At 52.0% G+C, this 19,688-nt stretch overlaps 1 protein-coding gene and 1 long non-coding RNA gene across 3 annotated transcripts; one reads left to right on the forward strand and one right to left on the reverse strand.

The window, feature by feature from the left end:
* The first annotated feature begins 1,929 nt into the window (after positions 1–1,929).
* Positions 1,930–15,861, forward strand: LOC100341751 (binder of sperm protein homolog 2). Its single transcript, XM_051837338.2, has 5 exons — positions 1,930–2,292; positions 6,727–6,759; positions 10,024–10,164; positions 10,658–10,805; positions 15,727–15,861. The coding sequence occupies exons 1-5, from the start codon at positions 2,226–2,228 to the stop codon at positions 15,731–15,733; spliced, it is 396 nt and encodes a 131-aa protein (XP_051693298.1). The 5' UTR covers positions 1,930–2,225; the 3' UTR covers positions 15,734–15,861.
* LOC108176096 (uncharacterized) lies at positions 2,271–19,455 on the reverse strand. Of its 2 annotated transcripts, none has more exons than XR_011384111.1 (3): positions 18,979–19,455; positions 18,640–18,794; positions 2,271–2,409 (listed from the first exon to the last, which is right to left on the reverse strand). It is a non-coding gene; the product is annotated as an uncharacterized lncRNA (long non-coding RNA). The 2 variants fall into 2 exon arrangements; XR_011384110.1 differs by lacking the exon at positions 2,271–2,409 and adding an exon at positions 17,106–18,132.
* Between the last annotated feature and the right edge of the window lie 233 nt (positions 19,456–19,688).

The following is a 19,688-nucleotide window of genomic DNA, read 5'->3' on the forward strand; positions in this document are numbered from 1 at the left end:
ACCCTCAAACCTTGCCCATGTTGCTTCAGCACCACGAACAGGGACCAAGCTTCGGGCAGCAGCATCTGCGCCCGGAATGGTGGCTGAGCCGTGCTTGGTTCTGGTCAGGACTCCGTGAGGAGGCAAAGCTCAAACTTGGGACTGGGCAGTGGGGAGAATGGCCTCAAGTTGTGTCACAGAAGCCGGCAAGACTAATGGGACAGCCAGGGCAGGACGGGTGTGCCCGGTCCCTAGCACAGACTTCTCCCAGCTTGGAGAACCAGAGCGAGCTGGAGGCCACCCGGGACGCCTTCTCTGCTTGCCGACACAAACCCACGGTCGCTGCAGAGCGCTGGTTCCGAGCGCATTTCGGTTTTCACGGATTGCATTCCCCCACTCGTGGCTCACGGGCGCCCTCTGCTGTCTTCATGGAGAACACAGCCAGCTTCTGGTTGGGAGGAGGGGAGCGCCGTGCCTCCAAGGTTTGCGTTTTCTTCCATTTTGGGGGGGTCCTATTTATTTAGGGGCATCCTAAAGCGCCCCTCCCTTCTCCTCCTCGTCACCAGCTAGTCTCCAAAGGAGACTGCATTCGTCTCCACACCCAGATGCTCCTGCAGTGTCTCCCCACTCAAGGTGGCATGGGGGGGGGGGGGTAGTGTCGCTCGTTCTCAGGATGGCTTCCCGCCACCCCACCACCCCAGGCTTTCAAGTGATTCTCTCCCGCCCAGCGTAGACTGATGCTGACTTTTCCACCCGCAGAACCTTGCTAACGTTCTTGGCCCTCGCTCACGCCCAAGGTGTGGGGTTTGCATGGTTTGGCGCAGCGCGGAGCTGCCCTGTCCAGGCCGTGTGCGAGCTCCTGGCTTCAGCGTCTGCCCCGGTCGCAGGCTCCGCTTCCCACATCCAGGATCCCAGGATCGAGAAGGGGGATCCCGGATGCCCGGTTGCGTCGTGATGTTCCCGGGGAGTCGCCGTGGCCTTTGCATCAAACGAGGAGACAGAAAACTCTTTTCTCAGAACTTGGACAGTACCGGGCCGGCGTCGTGGCTCAGGGGGTTCAGCCTCTGCCTGCAACACCAGTGGCTCATCTGAGCACCAGTTCAAGCCCCGGCTGCTCCACTTCCAATCCAGCTAGCTCGATCTCTCACTCGCTCTCTCTCCCTGAATAAGCTGCCAGCCCAGGGTCTGGTTGTCCACAGATGTCACTCTTCACCCAGACTCTAAGGACCTGGCGAACATCAGAACCCAGCCCACCCCGGCTCCCCCGGCTGCAGCGCCTTAGAGCAGCTGGAGGGGCGGAGCGAGCACTTCCGGAGCATCAAACGCCCTTGGAATCGGCGCAGGAGGGAATGGACCAACACCTGTAGCTTTCCTAAGCTTGGGAGCAGGCAGGCACAGCCGGGCAGCCGGGCTCCACTCCCAACTCCAGCCTCCTGCAGTGCGGACCCGGGAGGCGGCAGGGCCGGGTCCCCCTCACCCTCCTGGGAGACCTGGGCTGCCAGCCCAAGCTAGTCCCAGCTGTTGCAGGTGCCTGGGGCGTAAACCAGCGGCCGGACGCTCCCTCGCCCGTTCTCGTGTGTCTCCCTCCTCTCAAATTAAAACAGGAACGTGTGCGATGACCCGGGCCCAGCCGACCATAAAACACAGCTACTGCGAAAAGCCGGTCCGCTCCCTGCCAGGGTCCCTGCTAACGCCTCGCTCCCTGTGATCCTTGTGGCGGCCGCAGCCAGCTGGCCACCCCTGACCGCCTCGGCTAAGACTTCCGGCCACTCTCACCCCCAGCGCCGCTGGCCACAGACCAGCGCCGCCTCTGAAGACGTTTCCCCACAGCCGGCCAGGGCCGCGGCGTGGCGGGCCCTCAGCGGCACCACAGAGCGCCGACAGCCTGTCTCTCATGTCTGCATCCGTCCATTCGCCAGCCACCCGCTGCTCGAGTGCGCAGGACCGGAAGTGCGCGTGACCGGAAGCCGCCCGCGAGCCCGCCCTTCTGCACAGCTGTGGCCCGTGAGACCACCTGTACTCTCAGTGCCTCAGCTGAGGGGGCCGCGACGTCCACCGGGCCCCCCGCGCAGGAGACCCCGGCCTCTGTAGGGCTCCCATTCCCCCCTCTCTCTCTCTCACCTGTTGGACTCACGTGGAGGGGCCGCCCCAGGTGCCCCGAGGGCGGAGGAGGCGGGCCCGGCTGGAGGCTATAAAGCCCGAGGCCGGCGGGCAGGCGGGCGGCTGCAGGCGGCTGGACGGAGGCGATGGGCGAGCTGCTGGGCCTGGTGTGCCGTCTGTGGCTGGCCGTCTGCGTGATCCGGCTGAAGGCGGGTGAGGCGGCCCCGGGGCGCGCGGGGGGCGGCCGCGCGGTGGTGGTCCCAGAGGGTTCCAGGCCTGGGGCCTCCCACCGTGGGCCCGGCTTCTCATCCGTGTGAGAGGGGTTGTACTCTGTAGGAAGGGGGCGGGGGAGGAGCTGCTTATAAGGGATTTGACGTCTTTTGTGGAAAAATAGAATTAAAATATCAGTTTATTTGGGTGCAAAAAAATGAAATCTATCCATAGGGTTTTTTCAATAATGCACATTTTCTTTCTTTTTTTCTTTTTATAGATTTATTTGAAAGGCAGAATTAGGGATCTTCCATCCACTGGTTCTCTCCCCAGGTGGCTGCAATGGCTGGAGCTGCACCTCTCCGAAGCCAGGAGCCAGGAGCTTCCTCCAGGTCTCCCACGTGGGTGCAAGGGCCCAAGGACTTGGGCCATCCTCCACTGCTTTCCCAGGCCACAGCAGAGAGCTAGACCGGAAGTGGAGAAATGGGGACTCGAACCAGCCCTATATGGGATGCTGGCACTGCAGGCGGTGACTTTAGCTGCTACGCCACAGCAGTACACGTTTTCTAAGAACATTTGAAGACCCCTTATTTGTACTGTTTTGGAAATGTCTCCACAATCCATTGTTAAGGGAGCAAGGAACAAAATAGTAGACAGATGAAGCTATCCTATATATATATATATATATATATATGAAACAAGGAATGGTGATTAATACACACTTGACTGGATCCTCATACTGATTCTGTGCATTTCGTAAGAGTCACGGGGGGGGGGGGCAGCGCTGTGGCACAATGGGTTAAAGTCCCGTCTACAGTGCCAGCATCCAATATGGTCTGAGGTTCGAATCCCAGCTGCTGCACTTCCAATCTGGCTCCCTGCTAATGGCTGGGAAAGCATCCAGAGGATGGCCCAAGAGCTTGGGAGCTTGCACCGTGCACCCATGTGGAAGACCCAGAAGAAGCTCCTGGCTTCGCCCTGGTCCAGTTGTTGCAGCCATCTGGGGAGTGAACCAGCAGATGGAAGACCTCTCTGTCTCCACCTCTCTCTGTAATTCTTTTATTCAAATAAATAAAATAAATCGTACAGAGTGAGAGAAACTTTGTACAGAATGTACTCTGTACAGAAGAAAAAAGTCACTTGAGTAAACCTTTAGGACAGGTGACAGGGGCCAGAGATGGTTAGGGAGATTTTAACATTTTCCCCTTGAGAATGCCTTTGAAATCTGTAAACAGATCAATAGATGACAAATGATCAATCTCTCTCTCTCCCTCCCTCTCCACCCTCTCCTCCCCCCCCCCTCATTGTAATGATTAAAGTAAAAAAGAGAGAGAGAGAGAAAGAAAACCCTTCTTAGCACAGAATCCACCTGGCAAGTTGGCCGAGTTGGGTTTGTCACTGCAGTCGGAGGGGTAGCACAGGGTGTCGGAGGCAGAGAGCTAGAAAGAAGCCGGACTTTGGATGAGCAATTTGCAGGGGGGCCTAAGGGAGCGAGATGTGCTCCAGATTGGGTGCTGACGGGCGGGGGATGCTGCGGCAGGCTGTCCCGCTCAGCCTCAGCTGTAGAGAACACAGTGGACTCCGTACGCAGCAGCCATCATTCATCGCAGCCGAGAGAGGGACAGCACTGGGTAACTGCGAGTGGCCTGAACTCCCCCAAGATTTGAAGTGGCCCCAGAGGAACCCTGTGTGAGGTGCCGTGAGGCTGCCCATGCCCACGACAGGGGAGCTGTGAGGACGTGGTCATGTGTGAAACATCAGCAGACGGCATGGTCTGAAGGGAACAGCTGCTGGCCCTGTTGGTGGACGTGTGGACAAAACACACATGAAAGTATCTCTCTGTTCTTTACCTGTAAAACCCGGAGGTGGCCGCAGAGGTTCAAGACAGCAAGGAGGAAAAGACTGCCAAGACTCTCTCAATGGCTGTGTGACTGGACAAAGAGTTCACGGGAAATGCTGCCCCCCCCCCCCCGCTTCTCTGACCGGCAGTAACCTCCACTCACGCCTGCACCTGGAGGAGGTTGGCTTGGCAGTAGCGCCCCCAGGAGGCAGAATTGCCCCAACCTGGTGTCCAGGGCGGGGAGGACACCTGCACAGCTCCTTGGTTCTGGACTCCAGGGTGTGTGATTTCCCCAAGCCGCCACTTTTTTTTTTTTAATGTGTTTGAGAGGCAGAGAAAGAGATCTTCCATCTAGGGCTTCACTCCCCAAATGCCCACAACGGCCAGGGCTGGATCAAGCTGAAGCCGGCAGCCAGATACTCCATCTGTATCCCATGGCTGGCAGGGACCCAAGTGCTTGAACTGTGCGTGACCTGCTGTCTCCCAGGGCGCTTGAGCAGGAAGAAAGAATCAGGAGCACAGCCAGGACTTGAACCCAGGTGTTCCAGGATGGGGCAAGGGTGTCCAGATGCCCCCCCCCAAGCCTCCATCTCTATCCACAAAACAAAGAGCAAGATAACATATATAGCAGTAGTGGGGGCAAGCATTTAGCCCAGCATCTGAGATGCCTGTCTCACGTCCAAGCGCCTGGGTTCAAGTCCCAGCTCGAGCTGCTGACTCCCGCTTCCTGCTAATGTAAACCCTGGGAGGCAATGGAGATGGCTCAAATGATGGGGTCCCTGCCACCCATATGGGAGACCTGGATTGAGTTCCCAGCATCTGGCTTTGACAAGGCCCAAGCCTGGTCATTGCAGCCCTTTGGAGTGAACCAGAAGATGGGAACGGGTGTCCGTTCTCTCCCCCCACTCCTCCCTCCCCTTCTGCCTCTCAGATAATTATAAATAGAAGTATAACACATAAATGTGATATATAACCCAGCAACCTAAGATTTATCATCTTGAAATCAAAGTCCAGTGCACAAGGGTTGAGTTCCTTGCACAAGTGGTGCCGGGAAGCTGCTGCGGTTTGTTTGGCTGTAGCTTGCCCCACCCCCGCCCCAGGGCTCCCGTATTGACCTCTGCTTCTCATTGTGAGGGGTGCAGAGGCTGGAAACTTAACTGGAACATGATGTTTACACCTTGAGAGGTGATTGGGATTGAATAAGACCATCAGAGCAGAGCCCCTGTGATCGAATCCTGGTGACTCTGTAAGAGGGAGAAGGACCAGGACACACACGCACGCACACACCCCCACCTCTTGCACTTCCCCAGGACTCTGCCAGCAAGACTCTGTCACCAGTTGCAGTCCCTTGCCCTTGCCCTCCAGAACCGTGAGCCAAAACAAACCTATTTCTGTTAAAGTTTACCCAGCATTGGCATTTGGCTATTAGCAGTGGAAACACACTCTGCCCGAGATGATGCCAACACAGAGATCATGTGTGGACCAAGCCCCGGCTGCACGTGGTACAGACACATGGTTCTCGGGGTTGAGCAAGCCTGTGACAGTGTCACCTCCCTCTAACCCTTGATGACGGCCACACAACTCTGGACAGTTCAGTTCTTTGTGGCAGCTTTCCGTAAGGTTTGTATCTGTGAAACAGTCTGGGGAAGGGGGAGCAGAGAGAGAAGGAGCCTATGAGTTACAGCAGTCTCTCCCTCCTGCGGCTGCCATGGTGGTTGGAGGGAGGCAGTGAGCGGCTCACAGTGCTAGTGGAGGTTGCAACACAGTGGCTCTGTGTACAAGCCTGGCTATGGCTCAGAGACAATGACAAACCATCAGGAATGCTGAGGCCCTGGCAGCGTGAATGCAGTGTTGTCTCCTGAAATGCTGGCCTGTGGCCAAAGCCCACGGGTGCCCTCTGGTCTCCACTCATGAGGGCTGCCAGGATCGAAACAGTCTCTTGTCCACCCTAACCGAAAAGAGGATGAAAGAACTGGGGAGCTTCTGAAGAAAGGGTTCTCCCACAATGCCTGGGCACAAGACTCGGCCAGAGCCTTGCACAGAAAGTGCTTCTACAAAGACACCTGCCCAGCAACCATGCGGCCGACCTCAGACTCACCCCACCCCATTGATGAAGCCGCCTGGCCGAAGATGTTTGTTTTCAAAATGTTTCCGTACTCGTGTCATCCTTTGCGAACCGCCCCTCACTTCAACCCCCTTGGATGCTCCCACAGTGTGCCAGGGCCCACAGATTCCCACCGCCATGCTCTGTATTCCCAAGTAAACATTCTTTGGAGAATCTCGCTCTCTCTAGTTGTTAGTCAGATGGACTTTTGTGTGGCGTTCACGCAAGGTGGAGGATGGGTAGATTGATGACCTACAGAGAATGTTTGCAAGAATCGGAGTCACATCTCGTCAGCAGGCCTTGTGGTGTAGACCCATGCCCGCCCCTTACCTGCCCCCGCCCCAGTTGGAAGTATTCCTACACCATCCAAGATGTGGTGTTGTCTTCATTTCAACAAGAGAACAGCTGGTTGTGTGAATTTCCAGGTACTTTCTGGGCACAGCATATTGCAAAAGACAGTCTACATCTCCTCTATTTTATTTTTCTCTTTCAGATTTGATTACCCACTTAAATCTTCCAAAACCAGGTAAGGAGAGAATCTCTTTGCTTGGCAGCGTCTCCTATGTCTGCCTGCACCCCTTCCATGATAGTACATTCTGGAAAGTTCCTGGTGCTTTCCTGCACTTTGACCCTTCCCTTTGCTCTTCTTCTGGCATGACCGGCTCACCCAGGTACCAGTGGCCACTTCAGACACAAATTGCAACGTCCAGAGCAGTCAGGTACACCAGGTGTTCACTGGTGCCCCGCCAAACACCCTCTTCTGTGTTGCAGCTAACACCAGCATCGGGGGAGAAGGGCTTTCTGTAAATTGTTCATTTTCAATTGGCAAATAGTAATTGTCTGAGGGGATTCTGAAAAGTTCATGGAAAATGCAATTAAAAGATAAACTTACAGGGCATGCATTTGGCATAGCACTTAGGATGCCGCTTGGGACATCTGCATCATGACAGAGTACCTGGTTTGAGCCCCAGCTCCTCTGCTGTAACCCAGCTGCTGACCCTGGGAGGCAGCAGTGATGGCTCAAGTACTTGGAGACTGGGTTGAGTTTCCAGCTCCCAGCTGCAGCGTGGCCCATCCCCTGCTATTGCAGGCATTTAGGGAGTGAGCCAGTAGCTGGAAGATCTGTCTCCCTGCCTTTCAAGTAAATTTTTAAAACTAATAATAAAAGGATTTTTCAAAAAAACAAAATAAGCTTATTTTGGTGAGAAAAATCATACACAGTTTTTTCATAATAGCACTTTCCATCACCAGTTTGGAAACAGTGCATGGATTTCAAATTTGGGGGCACCAAAATAAACTCACCTTTTAATTCCATTTATGGACTTTTTCTAGTACCCCCATATACATTTACAGAGTACAGCGTGATGTTTTAGTACATGTTTACATTTCCAAATGCTCACTTGAAGCTAATTCACACAGCCGTTGCTTCACATGCATCCGCGTATTGTAAATCTACGCTTTCCACCATTTTGAAATATACATTATGACAAACTCGCCATACTGTGCACTAGGAAGCTTGTTCCTCCTGACTGGAACTTTGTACCCTGTGATCAGCATCGTCCCACACCCCAGCCCTGCTAAGCACTCTACTGCTGTGAGTTCAACTTCAAAAAAAAAAAAAGAAAGAAAAATTGTGTGTGTCATTGTTGGTGTGCTTGTTTGTTAATTTTAACAGCTAGATCATGGTATAATCTCTCTACCATAATATCCGCCGATTCCAAGTGCATTTTTAATGACTTTTAGCCAATTTACAGGGTTGTGCAAATGTCACCACAACCCAGTTTCAAAATGTTCCCATTGCCCCAAGAAAAGACCCCTTGTGCCCATCGGCATCCCCCTCCCCACCCTACCCTGGGCCCTAAGCGGCCACTCCTCTGCTTTCTACCCCTACAGATTGGTCTTTTCTGGAGATTGCATATAAGTGGAGTCATCCTCGTGAGCTTCTGTGTCCGTTTCTCAGTTTAAAAAGGTCACGATGAGGCTCGGACATCTCTGTCACAGTTCTTGGGAGAGCTGAACTGGAACTGCATGTAGATGTCTAAAGTTGATTTGCATCTGTAGCTCTTATGAGGTTGGGGGTTTCAAGGGAAATCTCTCTGGGGATCGTCATCCCTTCGTAACTCATCATGAAAATGTCCATCACTTCTTAAATATTTCAGTCGCCAGTTACTGTGAAGCAGTGTCCACGAGAGTGGACAGTGGGTTTCCCTGTGAATGGGGAGCACGTGCTGAGGACCCAGGATGACCTCAGGAGGGGGCAGGAGCAGTGGGAGCCATGGCTTCCCTAAGCCCAGAGAAAGATGGGCAAGTGCTGTCTGACCCCAGCACCCACACGGTGGTCCCTGGGCTGCTGGGCTGAGCCCGGCCATGAAGGGCCCCAGCTCTGAATCCTGCAGCCTGCCTTGGAATCCCAGCGTTGCCCTTTATTAGTGAGTTCCAGCCTTTCTGTGCTTCCATCTTCAAATCCATGAAATGGCCACATAACAGGGCCTGGTTTACGGGCCTGGGTCAGGACATCGTGGGAGGCAGCGGCATCTGTGCCTGTGCAGGGCACGCCCAGTGCGTGTGGGGCTGCGTGCAGCAGGGACAGCCCTTCCCAAGTTCACAGAAATGCAATCTAAGGGTAAGTTTATTTGGGCCCCCCAAAATCTTAAATCCACACATACGGTGGATCTGTACAGAATTCAAGGAGAATGTGTATGGTGAAAAAAATCATGAATGGATTTCAAAAAGTTTTTGGACTGCAATAAACTTATCTTTTAGTTCCATTCTCTGAGCTTTTTGAAGTGCCTTTATATAAACAAGTGAATAAAATAATGTGAAATAATAAAAATTGCTCAATTCTAATTTTAAAATTAATACTATCAGATACACAATATAGTTAACTAATAAATGTTCAGTTGTCAATATATAAACTATTGTTAAATACTAATGTGTCAATAATACTTTTTCATAATTCAAATAAGTGCATCTTGTGTCAACATTATTTCAGGCTCAGGGAGGCCAGCCATTATTAAGCTTCTGTCAGCTCTCAAGTTTCCATTTCTAGGAGTTGATCCTGTGAGTCTGGCTGGTCGCTTCTGATAAGAAATTAAGGGTTTTGAAAAGACAAGTGAAAGCAAAGGGAACTTGGAAGGAAATTCAGTGCAGGTGGACCCAGCTGTGTCTGGATGTTCAAGAAGGTTCTGCAGAGACTCCGGTTACGCAGAACTCAAGAGGTTGGTTGTGAGGCAAAGGGCAGGAAAGAGGGTGCCACCGTGGAGACCCCTCCGCAGGTCTGAGCCGAGAGGACGTGAGCAAAGAGGGTAGCCGCAGGGCTGGCATTGCCTTTGGGGACCTGACCGAGTCGGGTGACATCAGCTGCTACACTGCTGTCTCTGATCCTAGGGCAGTGGGCTCTAGGCAGGTCGGTGGCAGCATGAGTGACAGGCGGGAAAGAAGTCACCACTGTCCTCCAGGCGAGGCGAGGCGCCCGGGCAGAGGAAAGCGGGAGGCCCGGGAGACATCTTGGAACTACCTTCTGCCGGCTGAGGAGTTTCTCTTTCTAGGGGAGAGGGAGGAAAGGGACTGAAAGCAGGAGGAGTCCAGAGTTTGGGTTTAGGAAGATCCGGTGCTGCCTGCAGCCTGTGTCCAGCTCGGGGCTGCAAGAAGTCTTCCCGTGACAGTCGCTTTGATTTCCTGCCAGCCCAGGAGAGGCAGTCAGTGAACCCAGCCGCGCGTGGGCGTGGGGATGGGGAGGGGGCAGGATATTCAGCTGACGCCCCCTCTGTGCACCCGCCCTCTTTTCCAGACATTCCTTCCACCCCGTGCGTCTTTCCATTCACCTATGCCGACGTGATGCACTACAACTGCATCTCCGTCCACAGCGACTTTGACTGGTGTTCTCTGGACAGTCAGTTCCAGGGCAGATGGCGGTACTGCCTGTCCAATGGTGAGCATCCAGATGCCCAGGGCCCAAGAAGCAGGTGCTGGCAGGTGGACCAAGTTCAACTCCTGACTCCCACTCAATCTTAACCACTCTGAAATCAAAGTCCAGAAAAAAGAAGCACGATGTGGAGGGTGGGTGTTTAGCCCAGCAGCTAAGACGCCCGGGTCCCTTGTCCCACGTTGGAATCCCAACTCCAGCTCTGACTCCGACTTCCTGCCGCATGCAGACCCTGAGAGGCAGCAGTGACGGCTCAAGTGATGCCGCCCACGTAGGAGACCCGACTGAGTTCCTGGCTCTCGGGCTGGCGCAGGCATTTGGGGAATGAACCAGCAGATGGGAGTCTCTCTCTCTCTCTCTCTCTCTCTCTCTCTCTCTCTCTCTCTCTCTCTCTCTCTCTCTCTCTCCTTTAAATGCTTTAAAGGAAAAGCTTGTGGTGGAGTACTTAGGCAATGATTCTTCTCCATATCTCCCCTCCCACCCTTTCCCCTCTCTGCAGATCCCCCCCAGTGCACTTTTCCCTTCTTCTTCAAAAAGAAGGTCTTTTACCAGTGCACCAAGGAGGACTACATTCTGGACCGGAGCTGGTGTTCACTGACGAAAAACTACAACAAAGACAAGAAATGGAAGCAGTGTTCCCCTCGGAAGTAAGGCGGGGGGGGGGGGGGGAGGCGCAGGCGGGGGTCTTGAGGACCCCTTGCAATAACGGAGGGAGGAGCTTCCGGTTAGATGGTGCGGTGGTGGCTTGGGCCAAAGGTCAACGCAGCGCCCACAAAGGACGCACCAGCAAGCACTCCGGGCTTAGCGGGACCTGGGTCCCTGTCAGGACGCGAAACCGAATCAACAGCACGGTGTCACTCGTGGGCCCTGAAATTGGAATTGGAATCCTGTACGGTTTTCGGGTGTCACAAAGCATTAGACTGACTGGTTGGGTGGGTGGTTTTCTTTTGAAAGGCAGAGAGATGAAGGAGATCTCCCATCTGCCGGCCCACTCCCCAGATGTCACAATCCGGGTCTCCCACGGGGGTGGCCTGGGCCCAGGCACCTGAGTCACCACCTGCCACCTCCCAGGGCAGCACTGGCGGGAAGCTGGGTTGGGAGTGGAGCTGGCGCTGGAGCTCTTCGACCTCAAAAAGCACCACGGGAGTTCCATCTTTGCGCCGCCGGTGCGGCAGGAGTCACCGACGCCCTGAAGGCAACCAGTTCCGGCGGTTCTGACCCACGCGGGCGCGCCCTTAGCGGCCTCTGAGTCTGGGGCGGCGACTCCCAGAAGCTGATTGGCTAAGAGGCTCAGGCGTTGGGGCTGTCTCCCGGAGACTGATTGGCTAAGACACCCAGGAGCGTTGTCTTCTAGAGGTTGATTGGCCAAGACGCTCTGGGACTTCGTCTCCCGGAAGCTGATTGGTTAAGACGCTCGGGCGCGCAGGACAGGTTCGCGCCCATAAAATGGAGTCTGATGAGGGAGACGATGACTGAAAAGCTGAGGCCAGAGCCCACGAGAGGGGCCGCTGGTCGGTGGTCTCTCTGCGGTGCCTCATTAACGTGATGGGGCTGACCGCTGCGTGTGGGCACAGCCCAGGCCCCCTGGGCTTCCGGTTCCTGTAACCACTTCTGGGGTCATGGCGGAAGGTCAGTGAGAGGCCGTTCGCGGGGTGGCGAACAAGTCTCAGGACCTGCGGGCACTGCAGGAGGACCCCCGAAGTGGAGGGAGTGGTGAGTTTCTTAAGCTGCCAAAAAAAACCTCGTAATTGAAACCCGTGCTTGGTTTTCGTCCTGTGACCTCGTTGAGGACCCCTGGCGTCCGCCGACCCCGGGGAAGGGCATGCGTGTGTGCGTGCGCTTCCCGTCACGGGCACTTGGGACCCGGCGGCGGCCGTGCCGCTGGCCCTGTGCGCCACTGGCTGGCTGGCTGGCCGGCCGAGCCTTTCACCGGTTGTGCGGCGTGCTGCGTAGACGCGGGCCCGCAGCCGCCTGGGACTCAGCTGCGACCCCTCGGTGCCCTGAATGGGCAGGGGGCGACTGGCTGCGGGGCCTCCCGCGGGATCCCCTTGATTTCAGGGGGAGTCTGCACAGCCGGACCCCACCCTGCGGTGGCTATCTGCTGGCCACCTGTCCCTGTGAAGGCGTCACCCCCACCCCTGCTGTTGTCACCACCCCGGGCTGGGAGGGGTCCGGGGTCCAGCCCCACCTCCATCTTCCACCTGCTCTCCTGTCTCAGATCAGGTTCTCAGACACACCTCTGTCTATCTGCTTCCTCTCTTGTGGATTGCCTTGGCCTAAAACATTTAAGATAAGAATAATTCACTTTACAACCATAAAGTTATTGGGTTTAAGAACCAAGGAAGGGGTAGGTGTTTGGCTTGGCACTTAAGAGATCATTTAGGGCACCCACATCAGAGTGCCTGGATTCGGGCCAGCATTAGACTCCAGCCAATGCAGGCCCTGGGAGGCAGCAGGTGAGGGCTCAAGTGATCGGGTTCCTGCCACCCATGTGGGAGACCTGGACTGAGTTCCTGGCTCTCAGCTTTGACTCCAGCACAATCCCAGCCTGTGGAAAGAGCCAGCAGACATTGTAAAGGGGAATCAGTGTTTGGCTCCATTAATTACAGCGCCTATAATGTTGAAAGCCTTATTGCAAGAGAAGATTGTCGGAGGGGCTCACCGCTCCCTTTCACAAGGGATGTTCAACTTCCTGTGTGAAATTATCTCTTCCTCCCACCCCGGCGACCTTTCTTCTCTGAAAGACCATTCACACAGCAGCTCGAAAAGAAACCCTCGGAGCAAGTGCTGACATAATTTTCCAATTTCTCCACCTCCTTGCGCCTGTATTCTTTGTAAAATGGGCATTTAACACATAACCACTCCCAACCACTTCATAACCATTTATGGCGGCCACAGAGCTGGGCATAATTCATTGGCCACTCCTCAGGGAGTGGCTCTGATGAGCAAGGCAGTTTGATTCTGTAAAACATTCAGAGTGATGCTGATAAGGAGTCCCCGTGATGTCACATGTGTCACATGTATGCATTTTTCTTGTTCTTCGCTTTCCTCCCTTCTTCTTGTTTCCCCTCCCTGTCTTAATATTTCCAATCTTCTAAAGAATAATTTCAAAAGCAAGGACAACATTATGTAAAATGAAAAATGATGTGAATGAGAAGTAGGTGAAAAAATAAGACAGGATGAATGAGGTATAGAAAGGAGCCTGTCTTGAGGGTGGAGGTTGAAGGAAAGATGTACTTCCTTTGCACCTGCTACAAACAGGTGATATCTGGACCCTCCCTGAGCCAGCCGCCATGCCCTTTGACCAGGGGATTTCCAGTCTGTAGAACTTTTTTTTGAAGATTTATTTATTTATTTATTTGAAAGTCAGAATTACACAGAGAGAGAAGGAGAGGCAGAGAGAGAGGTCTTCCCTTCGCTGGTCCACTCCCCAATTGGCTACAATGGCTAGAGCTGCCCCAATCCAAAGCCAGGAGCTCCTTCTGGGTCTCCCACGCTGGTGCAGGGGCCCAAGGACTTGGGCCATCTTCTACTGCTTTCCCAGGCCATAGCAGAGAGCTGGATCGGAAGTGGAGCAGCCAGGACTAGAACTGGCATGCATATATGGGATGCCGGCACTGCATATGGTGGCTTTATCTGCTACGCCAAAGCGCCGGCCCGCTAGAATTTCCATTGTACAGATGCATCCTAAAGGGAAAGTTGGACACGTGTACAGATACAAAGACGAAGGAATGATTCTGACAGTGACAAAAGACAGCCAAGGTCAAATCAGGTAATAGGCACTGTGAAATAGAGTACTGAAATCAGGTTCCAAGGTTGACAGCAATGTGTGAAAGTGCTCAAGAGATAACGTAATGGTCAAAGGTAAGCAACTTCAAGAAACACAGAAAGTTCAAAGCACAGATATTTATATGAGGGGTCTTCAAAAATCTCAGAGACACCTATGATGCAAAAATGGTGCATGGTTTTCAAAAGTTTTATCCACCAAAATAAACTCACCTTTTAATTTTGTTTTCCCATGAGCTTTTTGAAGTACGCTCATATCACGAAGGTAGGAAGAGAATGTTCTGGACAGAGACAGTGAGGAAGTGTTAATACTGGTCACCTTTGCGGGTTGTTGGCACCATTCACATTCTTTGTATATCTTTACGTACCATCTAATATTTGTAGTCATAGGTATGCATTTTTATTTTAACATTTAGTTTGATGTTTGCACAATTAATACCTGAGTAAGTTCTCATTTAAACGTCAAAATGGCACATGACTGTGGGGACTCACATTAATCTTCCTCTCACTTTTCTCTCTTCCCTTTCTATTCCCTTTTGAAGCAGAAATACAGTAAACAATTCAGTGTGCTCTTTTAGGTTTATTCTGTATTTTTTATTTTTTTTTTAAGATAGAGTTACAGAGAGAGGTCTTCCATTCCGCTGGTTCACTCTTGACCACAATGGCCAGAGCTGAGCTGATCTGAAGCCAGGAGCCAGGAGTTTCTTCTGGGTCTCCCACGTAGGTGCAGGGGCCCAAGGACTTGGGCCATCTTCGCTGCTTTCCCAGGCCATAGAAGAGAGCTGGACTAGAAGTGGAGCAGCCTAGACTCAAACCAGTGCCCATATGGGATGCTGGTGCTGCAGGCTGGGGCTTTAACCCACTGTGCCACAGTACCGGCCCCTGTACTTTTTCATATTTGCAGATGTCTTTAAGATATTTTTCAACATTAATGAATTCTACTCTCCCCCTTTGTCCTGTGAGTGTTAAGCAGGCAGAGCAGAGCAGTTAAGCTTGGGGCATCCGCATCCTATATCAGAGGGCCCAGCTACCTCAGTTCCGATCCAGTTTTCTGCTGATGCGCACCCTAGGAGGCAGAGGTGATGGCTCAAGTAATTGGGTCTCTGCCACCCACTTGGGAGGCCCTGATTGAGTTCCAGTAAATAAATAAATAAACATTATGAAGCTTTTCCATGAGAATGTATCAATCCACTTCTCCTTTCTCCATGATTTTACCAAACTTCATAATGTGGTTGTGTCATTCTGCTACTAAAGTATGGTTTGATTGTTTTAAATATTTTTAGATTCCCATGACCAAGTGGTTTTCTTTTCCACTGATCTTTGAGGAAGTTCTGTTTTGTTTTTCATTGGAATGGCTGAATAAAATCACTGGGTCAAAGGATATGTCCATTGTGTATGACAGTGGATGTGTGTGCAGCTTAAATTCTAACTTCCAATCATGTTCTATCAAAATTATAAGAAGCCCATTTTTAACAACTTTCTCAACACTGAAAAGGATCAGTGTGATAAATTTTGTCTCCAAAATGGGCCACAAAGCTAATATGATCATTAAAGTAATCCATCATGGTACTTCAGCCTCAGAGAGAAAGGAATGTTGCAGCCTTCCTAGGACTCTGGTCTCCCCAAGGCATGCCCGTCCTTTAGCTGTTCTGCTGAGTCACGGGTGTTTGTGAGTTCTGAGGTAGACCAGCTCTCCCGTCAGGGAGCAGAGCCAGCTATCTGTTGGGGGGGGGGGGGTGATATGTTATCATACAAGTCCTAACTTCTCTTTTTCCTCCCCAGTAATTAGATCAGTCTTGGTGGTTTTTGAAGAAGCAGAAGTCACAGATTCAACAGTTGCCTCTCAAAACAGAACCCTGCCCTTCCCAGCAATGACCATTCTGATGTAATAAATAAATTCATGACCTCCTTTTCGCAGGAAGGGCTCCTTTTCTTGGGAGAAAACAAACAGGACAATGCCCAGTGGTGCCCAATCCAGTGTGGACCAGTGTGGGTGGTAAAACCTGGAGAGAGTTTGTGGGGAAGAGTTGGCTTCCAAACCAAAACCCTGACTATTTGCTGATAGCCTGATCCTGGGCATGTTAACTCAAGTTTCAGAGAACTTTAGCCTTCCCCTTATGCAGTTGTAATACTTTTTATGTGAAAGGCAGAGTGACAGAAATGGGCCGGGGTGGGAGAGAGAACAAACTTCCATCCGTTTGTTCACTCCCCAAGTGACCACAGGAGCCAGGGCCGGGCCAGGTCGAAGCCAGGAACTCATCCAGGTCTCCTATGTGGGTGCAGAGGCCCAAGCACTTGTCATCTTCTGTTGCTTTTCCAGGCACATTAGCAGGGAGCTGGATTGGAAATAGAGCAGCTGAGACATGACCCAGGTGCTCAGATATGGGATACCTGCATTGCAAGCAGTGGCTTAAGCCCTGTGCCACAACACCAGCCCTGCAATTTAAAACATTTTAGGTTAAAGTAAAACTTTTATTTTTAATTTTGAAATGAAATTTACATGACATGCAGTTGACCATTTAAAAGTGAAAACCCCATGCATATTATGCAGTCACAAGGCAGCACAGCCATCCCCTTACCTAATTCACATTTCCATGGCTCCACATGGAAGCCCTGCACCCATGAAGCAGCCGCTCCCAACCTTTCCCCCCGCCCCCAGCCCTTGGTGACCATCAGCCTGCTCCCTGCCTCTGTACATTTGCCCATTCATGCATGACCTTCAGTGCTTGACTGCCTTCACTCAGCATAAGGTTTTCAAGATTCATGCCATCACACATCTGTCAGTATTTAGTTCCTTCTTGTGGCCAAGTGATGTTCTGCTGTGTGGACAGGCCATGTGCTCTTTATCTTTGAATATTCATTTTTAAAGTATACATGTTGGGCCAGCCCTGGGGCTCAGCAGATTAAGGTGCTGCTTGTGACACAGGCATCCTCTACCTGAGCTCCTGGTTCAAGTCCCAGCTGCTCACTTCCAGTCCAACTCTCTACTAATGTGCCTGGGAAAGCAGAAGATGGCCCAAGTACCTGGGCCCTTACCACCCACGTGGGAGACCTGGATGGAATTGTAGACTACTGGTTTCAACCTGGCCTAGCCCTGGCTGTTACAGCCATTTGGGGAGTGAATTTGGAAATATGAAAGATCTTTCTCTCTCTGTCTCTCTGTCTATCCTGGCCCCTGTTATTCTGGCTTTTGGAAAAATAAAAATAAATCTTCAAAACAAAACAAAACAAAAGTCTGCATATTTTTGTGCAGACCCGGGCGAATTTTCATAGGTTGAACCTTCCATGTCATTGACAATCGCGGCGCCCTCTGCAGGCCTGACTCACCAAGGGTAACCCCCAGCTTGGATTCATTTTACATCTTTTTGTGTTTTGTATAAACTGGACCACTCTCCCTCAGTGTTGTGCTGTGTGATTCACCCAGATTGCCCTGTGTAAACACAGAGCCTCCATCCTCACAGCTGTGTGAACGCTGTGTCCATTTGGCTCTTCAGCCATTGCTATCCACAGGAGACAGACTCTGGGACCCTAGTGGATACCAAAATCCACCGAGGTTCAAGTCCCCTTAGGAAAAACAGTGCCATATTTGCATAGAACCTGTCCACGTTCTCCCACTGTAGCTCATCTCTAGATGATTTACAGCACCTAAAGTCACAGCGTAAACTGTATTCATGCAATTTTTTGTCAAAATTTTCAGTGCACTTTTGAGTCCATGCATGCAGAAGCCAGGAAGGCAGAGGCTGACTGCTGCAGTGAGCATTGCGGGGAGAGAGAGAAAATGTACCTCCAGCCTCAGTAATTACCCAGGGATCTGGAAGGTGGCTCAGGATGCAGCTTCTTACCCTGTCTCCCTGCTTGGACTCATGACCCAGTCAGAGTCATGATTCTTCTGACTGATGGCCGGGGTGAAAGAAGACTTTTCTGTGAGCTACTTGAATGACTGGGACACCCAGTGGAGATGCTTTAACCTTGTTCCTTTTCATGAGGCAAACGGTCACAGGGGGCAGGGGAGAATGAAGAGGATGGTGCCAAATCCAGTTCTGTTCAATTCTTCTTCTGCCCTTCCCTTCATTTGGTTCTTCAAGTTGATCTTCTCCTTGCTGCTGAAGTTAATGCCATTCCCAGCCATCCTGGAGTCCCCCGTTTCACTGGCCTCACTCAGCTTCCACTCCCATCTATGGTGTACCCCTAAAGTCCGAGGCACATACAAAGTCTTACTGAATCCACCCCTCAGATTTAGCAACTTGATACCTAAAATATGCAAGTGCTTCCATCTGGATGTTTGCCTCACTCAAAAAAAAATTCCTCTGTTGAAACCTAACCTGTACGGTGGTAGCGTCAGGAGGCAGGGCATTTGAGAGGGGACTGGGTAATGAAGGTGCCACCTCCTTGGAGGAGGTGCCCTTGTGAGTGAGCCCCAGAGGGACTCTTCACCCCTTCCACAATGTGAGGACACAGCAAGAAGTTGTCACCTATGAACCAGACACGGGCCCTCACCAGACCCCCAGCCTGCCTTGAGCTTGGACCTCCCAAGAGCTACAAGACACAAGTTCCCATCATTTGTAAGCCCCCCAGCTTGTGGCGTTTGGTTTTAGCAGAAAAAAAAGTGAGGAAATTGAACCCAGACAGGGTGATTTCCCATGGCCAACCCAGTGCTACCTGGTAGACAGGGTGAACACAGATCTGGTTACTCACCATGTTTGTGCATCTCATTGCTGTGATTAAATGCTTGAGGCAGGTTAACTGTAGAGAAAGGAAGTTGATTTACTTCACTCAGGAAGATTCAAGGCCACGGCACCAACTCCAGCTCAATTCTTGTGAGGCAGGAGCCTGTGTGAGCAGCAGAGAGCCTGTCCCCAAACAGGAAACCAGAGAGAGACTCAGGCTCACACTTGCAGCTCCTAGACCGCTCCTCCAGGGTCAGGGCCTCAGTGACCCAAGGCCCTCACACTGGGGCTGCCTGTTAAAGGTCCGACCACCTCCCAACATCACCGCCAACACCTGAAGCCTAGAGTTGACATTCGAGCCACGTACTCGTCATGCTTCTGTTTTGACTTCTGCGTCTTCAGTGCCTTTCACAAGACCATTTCCCCTGCATGGGATCCAGGCATTGTCTCTCATCTCAACAGTGGCCGCCTTGCATCCTGCACTGGCAAGACAACATATGCACCCACAGACTTGCTGCTGGAGAGCCAAGTTAGTGCAAACCCAGTGCTCCCGTTCTCAGTCGCATGAAGGGATACACAGGTAGCTGTTGAAGCCTTGTTGTGGGGTCTGTGGGAGCATGAGTCTCTGCAGAAGACCTTGGTGTTTGAGTCAGTGGGCTGAAGAAGGAAGATCCACCCTTGGTGTGGTTGGCCATCATCTGGTCAGCTCAGAGCCCAGATGGAATAAAAAGGCAAAAGAAGGGTTAGCTTGCTGTCTGCCTCCCTCTGCTCCTGCCCTTGAACAACAGAAGTGTCGGTTCTCTGGCCTTTAAACCCCAGGACCTCCTATTCCAGCAGCTGCCCAGGGCCCTCGGGCATTTGGCCTCAGACTGAGTTAGACCATTGGCTGTCTTTTTTCTGAGGCCTTTGAACTCAGACTGGATCCCAGCACTGGCCTCCTGAGTTTCCAGAAAGGCTACAGCAGGCCTGTCATGGGACCTGTCACCCTGCACGATTAGGTGAGCCAATTTATACACACAAGAACAAGCAGAGGCACTTTAAAGTGTGGAAAATGGAATCAAACATGTTTATTTTGGT

Source organism: Oryctolagus cuniculus, chromosome 18 (genome assembly GCF_964237555.1).
Source record: "Oryctolagus cuniculus chromosome 18, mOryCun1.1, whole genome shotgun sequence".
Taxonomy (NCBI): Eukaryota; Metazoa; Chordata; class Mammalia; order Lagomorpha; family Leporidae; genus Oryctolagus; species Oryctolagus cuniculus.